Source organism: Corticium candelabrum, chromosome 1 (assembly GCF_963422355.1).
Source record: "Corticium candelabrum chromosome 1, ooCorCand1.1, whole genome shotgun sequence".
NCBI classification, from domain to species: domain Eukaryota; kingdom Metazoa; phylum Porifera; class Homoscleromorpha; order Homosclerophorida; family Plakinidae; genus Corticium; species Corticium candelabrum.
The window spans coordinates 5,328,511-5,346,087 of NC_085085.1; the positions used below are offsets into that span (position 1 = coordinate 5,328,511).

At 43.2% G+C, this 17,577-nt stretch overlaps 2 protein-coding genes and 1 long non-coding RNA gene across 4 annotated transcripts; 2 read left to right on the plus strand and 1 right to left on the minus strand.

The window, feature by feature from the left end:
- Positions 1 to 1,998: 1,998 nt before the first annotated feature.
- LOC134178310 (uncharacterized) lies at positions 1,999 to 5,585 on the plus strand. Its single transcript, XM_062645175.1, has 2 exons — positions 1,999 to 3,862; positions 4,770 to 5,585. The coding sequence occupies exons 1-2, from the start codon at positions 3,794 to 3,796 to the stop codon at positions 5,343 to 5,345; spliced, it is 645 nt and encodes a 214-aa protein (XP_062501159.1). The 5' UTR covers positions 1,999 to 3,793; the 3' UTR covers positions 5,346 to 5,585.
- Positions 5,586 to 5,627: 42 nt separating this feature from the next.
- Positions 5,628 to 7,397, minus strand: LOC134178301 (early growth response protein 1-A-like). The gene is made up of 2 exons (XM_062645162.1): positions 6,895 to 7,397; positions 5,628 to 6,667 (listed from the first exon to the last, which is right to left on the minus strand). The coding sequence occupies exons 1-2, from the start codon at positions 7,345 to 7,347 to the stop codon at positions 5,987 to 5,989; spliced, it is 1,134 nt and encodes a 377-aa protein (XP_062501146.1). The 5' UTR covers positions 7,348 to 7,397; the 3' UTR covers positions 5,628 to 5,986.
- A 1,664-nt stretch (positions 7,398 to 9,061) lies between these two features.
- On the plus strand, positions 9,062 to 12,210 carry LOC134178319 (uncharacterized). Of its 2 annotated transcripts, XR_009969618.1 has the most exons (4): positions 9,062 to 9,300; positions 10,583 to 10,744; positions 10,822 to 11,023; positions 11,845 to 12,210. It is a non-coding gene; the product is annotated as an uncharacterized LOC134178319 (long non-coding RNA). The 2 variants fall into 2 exon arrangements; XR_009969617.1 differs by lacking the exon at positions 10,583 to 10,744 and having other exon boundaries at positions 9,077 to 9,300.
- The last annotated feature ends 5,367 nt before the right edge of the window (positions 12,211 to 17,577 follow it).

The window sequence follows — 17,577 nt, forward strand, 5'->3', positions numbered from 1 at the left end:
GTGTGTGTGTGTGTGTGTGTGTGTGTGTGTGTGTGTGTGTGTGTGTGTGTGTGTGTGTGTGTGTGTGTGTGTGTGTGTGTGTGTGTGTGTGTGTGTGTGTGTGTGTGTGTGTGTGTGTGTGTGTGTGTGTGTGTGTGTGTGTGTGTGTGTGTGTGTGTGTGTGTGTGTGTGTGTGTGTGTGTGTGTGTGTGTGTGTGTGTGTGTGTGTGTGTGTGTGTGTGTGTGTGTGTGTGTGTGTGTGTGTGTGTGTGTGTGTGTGTGTGTGTGTGTGTGTGTGTGTGTGTGTGTGTGTGTGTGTGTGTGTGTGTGTGTGTGTGTGTGTGTGTGTGTGTGTGTGTGTGTGTGTGTGTGTGTGTGTGTGTGTGTGTGTGTGTGTGTGTGTGTGTGTGTGTGTGTGTGTGTGTGTGTGTGTGTGTGTGTGTGTGTGTGTGTGTGTGTGTGTGTGTGTGTGTGTGTGTGTGTGTGTGTGTGTGTGTGTGTGTGTGTGTGTGTGTGTGTGTGTGTGTGTGTGTGTGTGTGTGTGTGTGTGTGTGTGTGTGTGTGTGTGTGTGTGTGTGTGTGTGTGTGTGTGTGTGTGTGTGTGTGTGTGTGTGTGTGTGTGTGTGTGTGTGTGTGTGTGTGTGTGTGTGTGTGTGTGTGTGTGTGTGTGTGTGTGTGTGTGTGTGTGTGTGTGTGTGTGTGTGTGTGTGTGTGTGTGTGTGTGTGTGTGTGTGTGTGTGTGTGTGTGTGTGTGTGTGTGTGTGTGTGTGTGTGTGTGTGTGTGTGTGTGTGTGTGTGTGTGTGTGTGTGTGTGTGTGTGTGTGTGTGTGTGTGTGTGTGTGTGTGTGTGTGTGTGTGTGTGTGTGTGTGTGTGTGTGTGTGTGTGTGTGTGTGTGTGTGTGTGTGTGTGTGTGTGTGTGTGTGTGTGTGTGTGTGTGTGTGTGTGTGTGTGTGTGTGTGTGTGTGTGTGTGTGTGTGTGTGTGTGTGTGTGTGTGTGTGTGTGTGTGTGTGTGTGTGTGTGTGTGTGTGTGTGTGTGTGTGTGTGTGTGTGTGTGTGTGTGTGTGTGTGTGTGTGTGTGTGTGTGTGTGTGTGTGTGTGTGTGTGTGTGTGTGTGTGTGTGTGTGTGTGTGTGTGTGTGTGTGTGTGTGTGTGTGTGTGTGTGTGTGTGTGTGTGTGTGTGTGTGTGTGTGTGTGTGTGTGTGTGTGTGTGTGTGTGTGTGTGTGTGTGTGTGTGTGTGTGTGTGTGTGTGTGTGTGTGTGTGTGTGTGTGTGTGTGTGTGTGTGTGTGTGTGTGTGTGTGTGTGTGTGTGTGTGTGTGTGTGTGTGTGTGTGTGTGTGTGTGTGTGTGTGTGTGTGTGTGTGTGTGTGTGTGTGTGTGTGTGTGGTGTGTGTGTGTGTGTGTGTGTGTGTGTGTGTGTGTGTGTGTGTGTGTGTGTGTGTGTGTGTGTGTGTGTGTGTGTGTGTGTGTGTGTGTGTGTGTGTGTGTGTGTGTGTGTGTGTGTGTGTGTGTGTGTGTGTGTGTGTGTGTGTGTGTGTGTGTGTGTGTGTGTGTGTGTGTGTGTGTGTGTGTGTGTGTGTGTGTGTGTGTGTGTGTGTGTGTGTGTGTGTGTGTGTGTGTGTGTGTGTGTGTGTGTGTGTGTGTGTGTGTGTGTGTGTGTGTGTGTGTGTGTGTGTGTGTGTGTGTGTGTGTGTGTGTGTGTGTGTGTGTGTGTGTGTGTGTGTGTGTGTGTGTGTGTGTGTGTGTGTGTGTGTGTGTGTGTGTGTGTGTGTGTGTGTGTGTGTGTGTGTGTGTGTGTGTGTGTGTGTGTGTGTGTGTGTGTGTGTGTGTGTGTGTGTGTGTGTGTGTGTGTGTGTGTGTGTGTGTGTGTGTGTGTGTGTGTGTGTGTGTGTGTGTGTGTGTGTGTGTGTGTGTGTGTGTGTGTGTGTGTGTGTGTGTGTGTGTGTGTGTGTGTGTGTGTGTGTGTGTGTGTGTGTGTGTGTGTGTGTGTGTGTGTGTGTGTGTGTGTGTGTGTGTGTGTGTGTGTGTGTGTGTGTGTGTTCTTTACAGTACTATCTTATTATGGGTGTCTTGTAGCAATTGACATAATTCTTATACCATGAAACAACTTATTTCTACGGGAACAATATTGTCTGATTTTGGAAAATTTGCACAATTATTTGTAAGTTCACAGCAAGTCTACACATACCAATACTTTAAGAAACTAATTGACCTGCAGAGTTGATTGTGATGCAATGTGGCTACACGAAATTATGTGATTTCTTTTCTTGCTCAAATCAGTTGTATCAGGAACCTTGGTAATACTTAGTTCTCACATGTGTCAGATAGTGGTCTGGGCCGATCCAGCAGATTCGTGTAATTAAAAGCACCACTTGAATCTGAACAACAACCAGATTCATCTGAAGTGTACCTGGACGGATAGAATTGGTTCTATTTTGTCTGGAAGCATTTGGACCGCTACAGAGTGAATCTGTGATGCTACCCAATTAACGTAGCGATGAATTACTGTGACACAGAGTGGCGTAGCACTTCTTCTCTTGGTATAACGATAGCTGTAAGCCATGGCAAAAGAGAACTAAGAGTTTTGCAAACAAATTTCTTCAAAAAGGACCTGGAAATCACTTTGTTCTCATTTTTTGAAGATTTGCTTCACCTGCTCATATCATCTTTCTTCTTCAGGACTATTTCTTCTTTGTTTTGGTTGTCTGCTTGATGTGTTTCATATTTACCACATCAGTGAAGTTACATGTGTGTACAGTGTGTACATGTACACACACACACACACACACACACACACACACACACACACACACACACACACACACACACACACACACACACACACACACAGTACTTTCTAATAGTATTGTGGATTATATTTTTGAAGTATGCCTGCCTTACCTGCAGTGCTAATGCAAATGTGGCTGATAGATCTTGTGGTCAGATCACTGTAGTACTGTGAGATATGAATCCGTAGGTACAAATGCAGACAGTGTAGGCATATAATGAAACAATAAGTGACATGTCAACTGCTTTGTGGTAGTTGTGTCGTCTTTGCTCATCATTTAGTGGATTCCCTTCTGGTGCATTCTTATGACATTTTGTCACTTTTTCTGTTATCTAAACTTTGTTTGTGTATCCTTCAGTACTTCATGGTTTTGGCTCATCATATTCATTTTAGAGCCATCGTCAACTTTTCTTAGGCTGAATGAAGTTGAGGCGATTGGAGGGTTTAATTAACTGTTTGCATGCACACAAAATTCAAGGCAGTGGAGTTTCAGTTACAGTATGCTTGGTCAGCTACTCAATGCTATAGAGCATCATGAAAGGATCAATCTCGCTAAGGAATTAGAACCAATAATTGATGACTTACGTTCATCTCATTTGCAAGCCTTTTAACGCTCTTTGTCAGCACGCACCTTCACCTTTGCTTTGTCATTTCAAGGCTTTAACAACCTTGCACTTTCTATCTTTTTAAGTCATTGTTGCCCTTCTCAAAGTCTAATTGTTCTTGTAGATCAAGGTGGCCCAAGTAAGAAATGTTACCTTCACATTAGATTACCATTCCTCCTGCTTTATGAGCTTTGCATGTAAGGTTCTGCGGATTGATTGTATGTGATAATAAAGTGTTGACAGAACAGAGTCACTTTGTACACTGAAACAAAGTCGGTGCTGGTGTTCTATTAGGAATTAGGAATCATAGAGTCGTTGGGTCAATTCTCTGATGATAACGATGATAACATTATCTGAGATCTTTCGTGCATTATTGATGAAATAGCATGCTGTGTGGTTCCTTGTTGCTATTGCTTGTGATATGAGATGCTTTTTGTGTTGTGTTTTAGGCTACATGGAAGGAGCTCTTGAGAAAGCTGATGTCCCTCAGGTAGCATATATGCATACATATCTAATGTGTGTGATGTAGTGTGTGTGTGTGTGTGTGTGTGTGTGTGTGTGTGTGTGTGTGTGTGTGTGTGTGTGTGTGTGTGTGTGTGTGTGTATGTTATGTTATTGACATTCTTGAAGTATGGGCATCAAGTGACACCATAGACCAACTGGTACAGTACCACTTAGGTGGTCAAACAGATTCATTGTTTGTGGAGTAATGTCCATAATTCATGTCAACAGATGCAGGTGTCCTTATACTAATGCAAGTGTTAACCAGTTTTTTTATTACCAAATTGCACTTGGTGCAGGTGTTTTGGCAAGCCACAGAACATTGCTCAAGGAAGCAGAGGTTCATGCCTCACCCATGCAAGTCACAACATATATGGTCGATTCTGTGATATGCCCAACCACTCACCCATAACAGTGACATAGTCAAGGATGTGGCCTGACCAGGAATCATCGCATATATAGAATACATGTAATACACAGTTTCACAGTGTTGTAATGTGAATTCCAGTTATTAGTAAGTCATATTCTCAAATTGCCACTGACATGTTTCTGTGTTCCTGTGACACCTGGTAAAGAGACAGCAACAGTCTGATGCCTGTCTATAGTTGTTCCTGATCAAATTGCCACTGACATGTTTCTGTGTTCCTGTGACACCTGGTAAAGAGACAGCAACAGTCTGATGCCTGTCTATAGTTGTTCCTGAAACAAAACTGCTGACTTTATTTGTTTGGATTTACCTTGTTTGGTTTACCTTGTGAGTGCACGGAAGTGTAAGCCTGTCACTAGCTGTAACAATGAGTGAGTTGTGTCTGTGTCAGTTCTAGTACTGCTTGTACTGATGTTCAACATGCTTTAATTCTGTCTCATGCAGTCACCATCTTGTTGTTTATGTATAGGCTGTTCTGTCAATACAACTACAACATAAACATTTGCTCAAAATGGTCAAGCAATTAGAAGGAAGACAGAAACAGCTAGAGAGAGAGCGAGCCTTTCAACAGTTGCAGAGAAATCATTCTCGAGAGAGAGAGAAAGAAGAGACGCCGACAAGTGAGACATGGCTGAGTGGATTGGGTTCAGAGACAAAGCTTTATCTGGCCGCTCTGCCATCGTGTCCACAAACACTGACAGATGAAAAACAGAGCGACAATCCTGGTGAATCAGAAGAGCTGCTTGAAACACGGAGGTTGTTGTCTCTCGAGAGGCAAGCTAATGTGGCCTTGCGTAAGGAGAATGAACAACTCAGACAAGAACTGGAAGAGCTTCGTCACAAATTGCATTCAGATTGCACAACATCCTGTTCTACTTCAGTGCAGCACAGGGAGAGTTCCAATCTAGAACCAGGAAGTAGCTTGGGTTCTAATGTGCCAGACCACCACTCCCCTCCACAGCCACATAAGAACCCACTAGTGAAGAACACGCTCCTGACGTGTCTCCCACCTTTGGGACTTCCCCCAGTAGTACACATACAATGACAGTATGTACTGTACTACTGGTATGTGTACAGGAATAATAGTAAGTACGGGTGATAGTACATCACTCTAGAATGTTTAGTTAACTGTATCCTTAGAACCTTGTATTGGTTATTGTACAGTCAGGTCTCTGTTGCTGTGTCAGTGGGTCTAAGTGCTGACAGCAGGTTTGCCACGCCTAGATATAACACTGTGGTGTGGACAACATACCAATTTATCTAATTAACAGCAGTCTTCTGTTGACTCATGATCATATGTGGAGTGATTTGTGGTCACGAGGCATGCTGCATGTTTCTAACTCTGTTTCAAAAACTTGGCTTATTCCATTAACAATGATATAATGATACATAGGAAAATAAATCGTTATGACATGTCTGTTCACTTAGCAATGTAGGATATTAGAAAAATCCGTGCAATCCATAGTGTGTTCCAAGCTTCTCGAGCCAGAGAGATATTACAGTGCAATGCAATCACATGAAAATGTACAGCAAAAAAATATTCGAGGCTGCTGAACAACCAAACTGGACACTATTCTTCATGTAGAGAAACTTTGTAGCTCACACATCCCTGATGTTAGTGCTTTGTCAACGAAAAATGTTTAAAACTTAATTATACCTCTCTCTCTCTCTAGGAATTGATACTGATTAGGAAGGTGTCTTCATCTCTGGTGTTAACGACTGCTGTGGATCGGCTGCCGCACCTGCAGCAGCTTTCTTCGCTGCTTCTCGTTCGTGTATCTTGTGGTGGCGTTTTCTTTCGTCCGACCGCGCGAACTTTCGTCCACACGTTTCACACGGGTAGGGCTTTTCGCCTGTGTGAGTCCTGATGTGAGATGTGAGATGGTCAGAGCGGGAGAAGCACCTCATGCAGATCTGACACTGAAACGGTTTCTGGCCGGTGTGAGTGCGCATGTGGCGCGTCAGCTCGTCAGATCGAGAGAATCTCTTGTCACAGTTGTCGACTGGACATCCGAACGGTCTTTCGGACACAGGTGGTGGAGTCGATCTCGGACCTCCTGTCCTCTTCACTCGCATTTTCGGGGAGCTTCTATGCTGAGCTATCAAGGCATGATGCGATGTGACAGGCATTGATGTGATGTTCGTCCCAATTGAAGGCACAGACACTCCATTCTGACCGAGCAGCAGGCGTTTCCTCGCATCCTCGATTGCAAGCGTCGACAAATCGGGTCGACTCCCACCGTTCGGTATCGCCGACCAGTAGGGATACTGACCAGCCTGAACAGGATGCTGCTGCTGCTGCTGCAGCATCTGATGAATATATCCCGCGCTCTGCGCGTTCGCACAGGAAGTCACAAGTTGCTGAGCCTGTCACGTGAACAAAGAAACCCAATCAGAACGCCGAACACCAACCGGAAACGAACGCAACCAATTAACCATCTAAACTCGGGAAACCGCAATTAGATTAGCGGTTTACGCGCAAACTACAACAATGGTACTCGTTAGTGCAACAAGCGCTGATCGACACGCGTCGACTGACGTAAGCGAACTAGTACGCGACGGAAGGCGCCACAAAGAACAATGGCCATACTCACCGTCTGATAGTTGGGACTCTCTCCCGTGTACGACAACGTTGGAACGGCGTAGTCCGTCGACGACGACCACGTAGCCGGTAAATGAGGAGGGGCCAAGTGATTGCGCGGCGCGAAGATCGAAGCGTCAGGAAGCCAGTCCGTGGGCGCTGAATTGAGCTGCGGCACTCCCGTACCGTGGAGCAGAGTGGCTGCACTCGGCAACGTGTGTCCGTACCCCGCCATGTTGACAATCGTGCGCGGAGCCGAGCCGTCCATCTGTAGGAACGAGGCGAGATGATTCGGTTTGAGTGTGGCGACTGTGTCCTCCGGGTCGAAGAAGTTGACGTCGGAGGCGAAGGACCGAGTGAAGTCGAGCGAGCCGGGCACACGCTGTTGCTCGAATGGATGCGCTGCCTGCTGATTTCGAGTACTGGCCACTTGAGCGAGACTGTCTAGTGCTTCCATGCAGGGCATAGGATATCCGATTGTCCAGCGAGTGTTTGGACAAATGAAGAGCACGGGTGTAGGCGTAAAATATATAGCGAGTTGGTAATCGTCGGTTTGAGTCGCTACTGTCGTCACACGGAAATGGCGTCACCATGACGTCTGCAAACAGGGACCAAACAAAGCCGTGTGACGTCATGACCCCTGTCGAGACGTCACGCGATTGGCGCAAAGGTGACCTACTTTGTACAGTCGGCCACGCCTCTGCGCGTGCAAGCATGTCAAGTATGTCCACCCACTGGCCTCTCCATTGTGTCGCGTTTCGTTCTCGTTTCGATGATTAGTCGCCTCCCAATGTGAGTCGTCTCGTTGCCAAGTCAATATGGCGTCGTCCCATAGAGATTTGTTGTCGTTTTCTTGTCTGAACCGGTTGCTTGATGGATGCCCGTAGCAACATGTAACCACAAACACGTGCGTATGCCCAGTTTCGGGTTTCAACAAAAACGATCGCATTTCGTTATCTAATTAGCAACGAGAACGTCCCACACAATCGAATGTAGGTCGAAGGGCAACATCATTAGAAGCGAAGAGACTAATTTTGTCTCGACGTGCAGGGTTCACTACATTCCGTGATAGTCTTCACCTCGTCTCCTCTGCATGTAGAATGGATGGTAAAAAATTGGATAATTTTTTGTTTGTAGTCAGCTGACTGTCATACTGTATTACAGAGTATGTATGTTCAGGTGTAGTTGTCTGGCTGCACCAGTGTTTAATTAAATAATTTATATTTGTATAAATTCTTGGCACTGAAAATGGGTGTGAAGAGAGAGAATTGGATGTCATATGTCATCGTCATGTGAGGGTCAACTCTATATTTGTGTAATACAAACTTGCTTGATAAATTAATTAGAACTCGATTATTCTACTCATGTTGGTGGTACACACATTAGCATTGTTGAATATTGAAACTGTTTATAGCTATTACAGCAATGCTACACAAATTTCGATTCTATGTAGAATGCACAGATCACTACCACTCTAGTTGATTTATTATACTAATTTCTTGGGACTAAATCTAAATCTCAATGGTTGGCTTTTTCAACCAGTTTTCTTATTTTAATTTAATTAGCGCCCACATGTTGTGGACAGACGGCGTGTTTATATAAAAATGTATGACGAACAAGATATATATCCACAAAATGACTACAGATGCCATACACCACAGACAGTCAATAGATGTTTATTACTAAAAGAGTTTGAGTGAGAGTCGAATTGTGATAGGTAGCAGTAAACTTTCAAGCTGCAATGTCTAACTCGCATGCAAATTATTGTCATTCAACTTTCAGGGTTTATTTACTTGTTTTTATCCATCCAACAAACCGTAGTCTATCTAATTAATTAATTGAAAGAGAGACTCTCTTGCCACAGCTGCAGCAAACAGTCTGAGAAAATGCTGGAATGCTATAAAATTAACAGTAAACTGTAAGGGGTGAAGAAGTCTTCCGTCACTGCTCAGTTCGCAGAATCTCAAAATAAATCGTCAAATTGAGTATCCTCGCGGCTAGTTATAACCGAAATCCAACGTTGACCACAAAACGAGAAGACAGTCTCAGAGGGATCCGTCAATACAGTCAGATGAACTTCCTGTACGCTAACGTCCACCAGTACAGAAAGAGCAGAAACGGAGAAGGAAATACGTACATACATAGCTAGACAAGCTGTGATTAGGTCAACACAAGTGCGTAGGCATAGACCACACCTATCTCGTGACGTATTATAGGAGCTCTTCTCGTTGACTGGGTTTCGTAATGAAAGCGGCAGTATTGGATTGCTGGTATGTTCTGGAAGCGCCTTATTATGTTTGTGGTGTGCGCACCGTTCTAGGAGCCATGAAAAGACTATATAATTTTAGCCTGCACAAGAAAGGCTGCTGCAGGTGAAAGAAGAGAAGAGGAGAGAGAAAGGGAGAAGAAGAGAGAAGAGGTGTGTGTGTGTGTGTGTGTGTGTGTGTGTGTGTGTGTGTGTGTGTGTGTGTGTGTGTGTGTGTGTGTGTGTGTGTGTGTGTGTGTGTGTGTGTGTGTGTGTGTGTGTGTGTGTGTGTGTGTGTGTGTGTGTGTGTGTGTGTGTGTGTGGATATGGGTGCTGACCCACTCACCTTTCCTACAGTATTATACTTACTAACAACACGAACTTACCTAGAATTGGCATAAAGTTTGTCCCCTGTTTTGGCTTTTTCGTCCTCTCGTTAATGTTTCTAATAATGCTACACAAATGTGACAGTATTTCTTTAGTCTTTGTGCAAACATGAAGGAGCAGTGAGAATTTATAAAGAGAATCGTGGCCTTTCTTGAAAATCTGGATTGTTTCTTTGTTTTTGCTGTAAATCTACAATTTCATACTATAAATTTTCAGCAGCTATTAGAGGAATGAGTGTGCACACAGTGTGCACACGCGATTCTAACTCAATACAGTAATGAATACCAATGTTCTACCTAAGCATTAGTGTATTAGTTATGGTATTCGCGGTCAGGATAGAAACGGAAGTATGACTTCCCAGTAGTACAGTGATATCAGTAACTAATGATCTTTCAGGTCTAAACCTGCTACAATGCTAATGTGTCTACTCATGTTGGTGGTACACACATTAGCATTGTTGAATATTGAAACTGTTTATAGCTATTACAGCAATGCTACACAAATTTCAACTCTATGTAGGATGTACAGATCAATATCACTCTAGCTGATTTAGTATACTAATTTCTTGGGACTAAATTTAATATCTCGATGGTTGGCATTTTCAACCAGTTTTCTTATTTTAATTCAATTAGCGCCCACATGTTGTCCACAGACGGCGTGTTTATAAAAGTGTATGACCAACAAGACATATATCCACAAAATGACTACAGATGCCATACACCAGACAGTCAACAGATTTTTATTACTAACAGTGTTTGAGTGAGAGTTGAATTGTGATAGTAATAGTAAACTTCCAAGCTGCAATGTCTAGCTCGCATGCAAATTATTGTCATTCAACTTTCAGGGTTTATTTATTTGTTTTTATCCATCCAACAAACCACAGTCTATCTAATTAATTAATTAAAAGAGAGACTCTCCTGCCACAGCTGCAGCAAAACATGCAGTCTGAGAAAATGCATGAATGCTATAAAATTAACAGTAAACTGTAAGGCGTGAAGAAGTCTTCCGTCACTGCTCAGTTCAGCAGAATCTCAAAATAAATCGTCAAATTGGGTATCCTCGCGGCTAGTTATAACCGAAGTCTAACGTTGACCACAAAACGTGAAGACAGACGGATCCGTCAATACAGTCAGATGACCTTCCTGTGCGCTAACGTCCACCAGTATAGAAAGAGCAGAAACGGGGGAGGAATTACGCACACGTGTGTGGATGTACGTAAACATACAAGCTTGTACGTGAACACAACCGGGGAGGCATTGGCCACGCCTATCTCGTGACGTCAACGTTTTGTGTCACCTGTCATTGTAGGAGCTCTTCTCGTTGACTAGGCTTCGTAATGAAAGCGGCGGCATTGGATTGCTTGTACGTTCTGGAAGCGCCTCATTGTATTTGTGGTGTGCGTTTACCGTTCTAGGAGCCATGAACAGGCCCTAGAATTTTAGCTTGCGCAAGAAAGGGCAAACAGCTGCTGCAAGAGAAGAGGAGAGAGAAAGGGAGAAGAAGAGAAGAGGTGTGTGTGTGTGTGTGTGTGTGTGTGTGTGTGTCGCGCGCGCGCACGTGTAAGATCATAACATATCAATCATAGGAGTTTTGGGTGGGTGCCTGCTTCAGCTTCAGGTCCTGCTATATGGCTCTTCCTTTGTGCACAGGAAATTAGGCATTTAGCTGAATGTGTGATGCCTCAAACAGTCCTCTCCAATTAATGTAATTGCTATGTGTTTGTGGTTTTTGCGCATGTTTGTGGTTGGTATGTGGTGTGTGTGTGTGTGTGTGTGTGTGTGTGTGTGTGTGTGTGTGTGTGTGTGTGTGTGTGTGTGTGTGTGTGTGTGTGTGTGTGTGTGTGTGTGTGTGTGTGTGTGTGTGGGATATGGGTGCTGACTCACTCACCTTTCCTACGGTATTATACTTACTAACAACATGAACTTGCCTAGAATTGGCATAAAGTTTGTCACCTGCTTGGCTTTTTTGTCCTCTTGTTAATGTCTCTAATAATGCTACACAAGCGTGACAGTATCTCTTTAGTCTTTGTGGAAACATGAAAGAGCAGTGAGAATTTATAGAGGGAATCTTGGCCTTTCTTGAAATCTGGATTGTTTCTTTGTTTTTTGCTGTAAGTCTACAATTTCATACTATAATTTTCAGCAGCTATTAGAGGAATGATTGTGCACACACGATTCTAACTCAATACAGTAATGAATACCAATGTTCTACCTAAGCATTAGTGTATCAGTTATGCACTACATTAATGTCTGGTATCCGAGGTCAGGATAGAAATGGAAATATGACTTCCCAATAATACAGTGATATCAGTAACTAATGATGATCTTTCAGGTCTAAACCTGCAAAAAGACTACCAGTACCTTGATGATGATGATACACAGGAGCCACATGCACACACTAAGAGGTACCGCTCAGTGAGTTCCATTAAGTAGACAAGAGTTAGACCCACCAACCAACAAAGCAGAACAGGAGCGACGGAGCGACTAGCAAGTTGGGAAGAAGAATAGCCATAATGGTGTGTTGCATGCAATGGACTATAGTTGGCGTCCAGAGCTGTTGACTCTAGAAACATTAACCTTGAAGTTGTAGGAATGGTGCATAAGCTAAGTCTTGTAATAGCAGTACGTGTCCAGAGCTATTGATGCTTGAACCTTAAAGTTGTATGAATGGAGCAAAAACTAATTCTTGTTATTAGAAGTGCAAACCCTCGGCCGGTATGCACCTTGAATGTAATTAGTACTTTACACGCAACAACCGACTACAACACTGCAGAGGAATCCTACGAAACAAGGGAAATGTTACAGTTTACTCAACGACACTTCAGCTACATGTACTAGGCCCTAAATGTTACCACTAATTTCCTCCACAACACCCAGGTCAAATCTTACCACTAATTTCCTCCACAACACCCACAGCTGCTGTGCACCAAATGAGCAAGCATCTGCTCTTTAGCTAACTATGAGCGGAAAACCTTGTCTGGCGCCATACCAGACTGTAACAACAATGCTCTCTACAACAGCAGACACACCTACACCCACTCTAGAAGTGGACTAGGACACTCACAACACAATTCCACATATCAATGCAATACTTTGTTTTGTAACTTTCGGTTGAGTCTGCAAAACAATGAATCACCTGTGTTTGTCTAGAAACAACGTTAGTTTATTGCTATTCAGAACAGTGAACCTATGAGTGTGCTAACTACATAGTACTGCCCACATCCATCTAGTCGGTAGTCGACAAGAATCACTACTATAACCAGAGGCTCCACCTTGGGTTAACAACTAATGGTAGAGAAGTCTGTATTTAGAATGATGTACGTTTTGAATCAGGATACTGACAGAAGTCAATGTGACTAAACGTATAGTCAGTTATTGAAATGATGGTAGCAACACCTCGTACATCAGGCCACGCTACTACTTGTATGCACACAATTCTAACCACACAATTCTAACTAACCATTCAACCAATTTTGGTCACGTCAACCCATCTCAATTTCTGTACATGAATCACCAGAATTCTTTCATTTCAAATTGTTGTCAGATTTTCCTATCCTATTTTACTGACAAAATTGTTGCTAGCATGTTGCAAATCTAGCGACCACACGTGTGTGTGTGTGTGTGCGTGTGTGTGTGTGTGTGTGTGTGTGTGTGTGTGTGTGTGTGCGCGCGTGTGGTACTGTTGCTCAATCGGTTAGAGAGTGTGTTTGGAGAATGGAAACATCCGGGACCTTGCAGGGTTGCAAGTTCAAGTCACAGTGATGGCGATCTATGGTATAATTTCCTTGGGCAAGAAACTTGCACACAATTGCCTCTCTCAACTCAGGAGTATAAATGAGTACCCGGTCTTTGACTGGGGTGGCAAAGGCCTCCGATTGCGACAAAGTCCATCAGCCACTGGGGTCCTGATAGGACTTCGGGTGCCCACACCACAGTTGGCATCGCAGTTGGTGTTCCTGCGAGCACCTGACCAGGCTCCAGGAGATTGCTTAGCACTGCCCATAGCTCCTACTTAGTGCACAGGAACCCAGCCATCTGGCTGGGGGCATTACCGTTTAACGGCAGCTCCTTATCCATTTGCCATTTGTGTGTGTGTGCGCACACACATGCGTGCGTGCGCACGTACAAAGATACTACTAAACGGCAAATTCAATGTCAGAGACTACACTGGCTCGGCCAGGTACAAACTGTCAAATACAAAATTGCTGCCGAGAAGCAAGCTACACAACATTTAAACGACCTCCACATGGTACAATAAATAGATGGATTGATACTGTTCAAAGAAGCCTGACTTTATTTAACATTACCTTTCTAATGCTTATGACCATAAAGTCTGCCATGCAATATGCCAAAACTCATAGTCGATATGGCAATGGCAGACTTCGAAGTTTCAGGTGTGTGTGTGTGTGTGTGTGTGTGTGTGTGTGTGTGTGTGTGTGTGTGTGTGTGTGTGTGTGTGTGTGTGTGTGTGATATGGGTGCTGACCCACTTTCCTACAGTATTATACTTACTAACAACATGAACTTACCTAGAATTGGCATAACGTTTGTCACCTGTTTTGGCTTTTTTCATCCTCTCGTTAATGCCTCTAATAATGCTACACAAGCGTGACAATATCTCTTTAGTCTTTGTGGAAACATGAAAGAGGGGTGAGAATTTATAGAGGGAGTCGTTGCCCTTTTTGAAAATCTGGATTGTTTCTTTGTTTTTGCTGTAAGTCTACAATTTCATACTACAAAATTTTCAGCAAGCTATTAGAGGGATGATTGTACACACGATTCTAACTCAATACAGCAGCGTCGTAGCCAGAGTCGCCAGAGTCCAAGATTTGGGAGGCACACCAGAAAACTTTTCAAGTCTATGTCTACTTCTATTTGAACATCTACTTGTCACTTGGTAAGCGTAGCTTTCCTGTTTGGTCTACGCAGCAAACCTGTCTACAGCTGCTTCCAGGTCTATCTTACTAGAAATATCTCTTTGTATGTGCAGAAGCGCTAAGCTATTTAATCTGTCTTGTCCTATGCCAACCCTAAGGTCAGTCATCAGCCTCATCAAACATGAAAACGAACGTTCACATGATGTGGTAGATACACCAAGTGTCAATACAATTTGTAGGACTTTAAGCAGGTCTTTAGGAAAGTCTCCTTGACTGCATGGCAAGAGACAATCTATTACGTTACAGAGAGATTTTACTTCGTGTTTGTTCTGTAGATATCATGCTGCTGATTCCACTGAAATGGCACCATTTCATGATTAATTTCATAACGCTTAATCAGAATGCTATATAACTTAGACGTTAGGCAAAGACCAACTTTAGACAGAAAAATGTTGGGTTTTGAATTCTCTATCACCTCATCCAGTATTGTGTGGTGAATAGAAATGCCACAATGGTTATCGATGTCTCTAAAATCTTGTTCATTACTTCGTGCTCCTGTTGTTTCCATTACTGGTAAATTGTTGCAATCTGCGAAGTGGTCTAGGAGGGACTTCAATAGAAAGACCATTGTCTTTCCCCATAATACAATATCATTCCAAAGCTTCGTCCATGATGCCGAGTTGTTCCTCCAATCCTATTTAAAAAGGGTCTCTGCATGGTGGTATCAACTAAATCTACAGCAGCAGCCAAGTCTAGATCTTTTGCTTGTAGTACTTTGGATAAGACTTTCAGGAGTGAAGCCTTCTCAAAGACAACAGTGCAAACAAAAAATTGTAGTGACTGAATTTGCATTAGGGAAAGCCACGAGGTCACATTAAGAACGCGCTAAAGTTGATGGCAGGTGACAATACTATTATAGGGTTAGGCAAAATAGAAGCGAGTTAATATTATCTTCATCAGCATCACTATCATCATTGTCATAGGCATTAACTATCATTGACACCAGATATCTGGCTAAACCTGTAATTTTAAAGTATTGGTTGTAATTTGCAAACTACTAGGATCAATATCTAAACTAGTAGCCAAATTTAGGGGCACATGCCCCCCCGTATACCCCTACATCTACACCACTGAATACAGTAATGAATACGAATGTTCTACCTAAGCATTAGTGTATCAGGTTTACAGTTATGCACTGGTATTCTAGGTCAGGACAGAAATGGAAATATCACTTTCCAGCAATACAGTGACAACTGGAAGCAACTCAGTCCAAAAGAATTTAGTTATGTATTCCTAAATTATACTTAAGTCATTACGTACCACAGTACTTGGGACATACCAAGCTCAAAATTGATAACTAGCCTGGTATCAAGTAAGGTGTCTGGGCATTTTATGCTTAGTTAACTTTTGCACATAGTGATGCTTAGTTCTGTGCATCGGTTGAATTATGGCGGAGGTTATGGGTGTCTGTAACTACCAGCAATGTAGTGGATAGAACTGTTCCAGACATGTACAGAGCAGAGCATTGGTGCATGCAAATGTCTTTCTCTATCATAAACTTGTTAGTCTGAAACCTTGAGGGATTCTGAGGTACATAGCATTGTTACCTGGTGTTGGACTCTACAATGTCAGGGTGTCACTGTCTGTATTTTTTATTCATATGAGAGTGTGCACTGAAGTGGAACGGACCGCCACTTCTCAAACTTAAAATAATGAGCATGTGCATCTTCACCTGAAGAATAGATACCAAAACTGAAGGTAAATTTAGAAGACACACCGATTTATTGTGGAAGTCTGGGAATGGCTGACACAGAGTCAGATAATGGATCTTGAGACCTGGCAAGATCTTGTGATGAAAAATAGCCATAATGGTGTGGTACATGCAATGGGCTGTAGCAGGTGTCCAGAGCTATTGATGCTAGAAATGTTAACTTTTGCTTGTGTACAACTACCAATAGACAAGTCTGTGTATCTTGTATTGTAAGGCTGTGTATTTAGTATGGTCTACCTTTCGAATCAGGTCACTAACACGAGGTCAATGACCTGTGACTAATCCTATAGTCAGTTTATTGAAACAAATGGTAGCAACACGTACATCAAGCCACGCCTCTACTTGTACCCATCCAACCATCCAAACAACTTCGGTTCATGTCTACCCTTTGTAACCATCTCAATTTCTGTACACAAATCACCAGAGTTCTTTCATTTCAAATTGTTGTTGAATTCCCCGCCCTATTTTACTGACAAAATTGTTGCTACAGTAGCATGTTGCAGATCTAACAACATTGTGTGTGTATGTCAGATTACAGCCTCCTATGTTCGCCATGGCAAGTAAAGAAAACAATTTGGTAGCCAACAATGTTTATCAACCAACCCCGCTTTCTCTCCAAATGGTCATGATAATCCGGTGTGGCGCACGATTTAATAGCACTTAGTTCCTGAGATAGTCTAACAACCAGCAAAACAAACAAAAAATGGTGCACTAACACGTAATGGCAATGAGATCCTCAGGAAGTCGTGATTTCTAGTTTCTAGTTACCGTGTGGAAAGAAGGATTGTTTCATTGTAACTGGTTGTGATATAAACGGTATATGTGGGTAGTGTAGCACAGAGTGGTTTCTTGTCTAAGAGATATATGTGCTACACTAGGCATGCTGAACGCACACAGACTGCAATAAAAATACTATGAGCAAGTCCTAACAAGCAATCATCAACTTCTGTAAACCCCGCCTCAACAAATTTCAAACTGTTCGATCTTTAGGTTTACTGTGTGATATGTTCGCATCGTATTCACATGCAATACAAGAATTCAAAGGATGTACAATCTAGTGTCCCACATCCAAGGACCACCTTACATCTACTCGGTTTCCTATCTATGTGCTTGAGTTATAGGTGATTTCTTGGCATGCATGCGCATTAGAAGTATACGGCAACCTGCCCGTGTGTTTGTCCTACTGAAAGTTGTGAACCTAATAAAGTCATGCCCAGTTGATTGCACACAGAGGCAGAGGCACCCCGGTGCTTTCATTATCTCAGCTATCCATCCGTGTTTAGACAGTTTCTAGTTACTAATGCATATAAACTGGCAACTGGCAACTGGCAACTAACAAATTTAGTCGCCCTGGCCACTAGAGTAGTCACCCCCTAGATGTCTCCTAACTGATCCAACAATTTATTCCTACTAAGGGC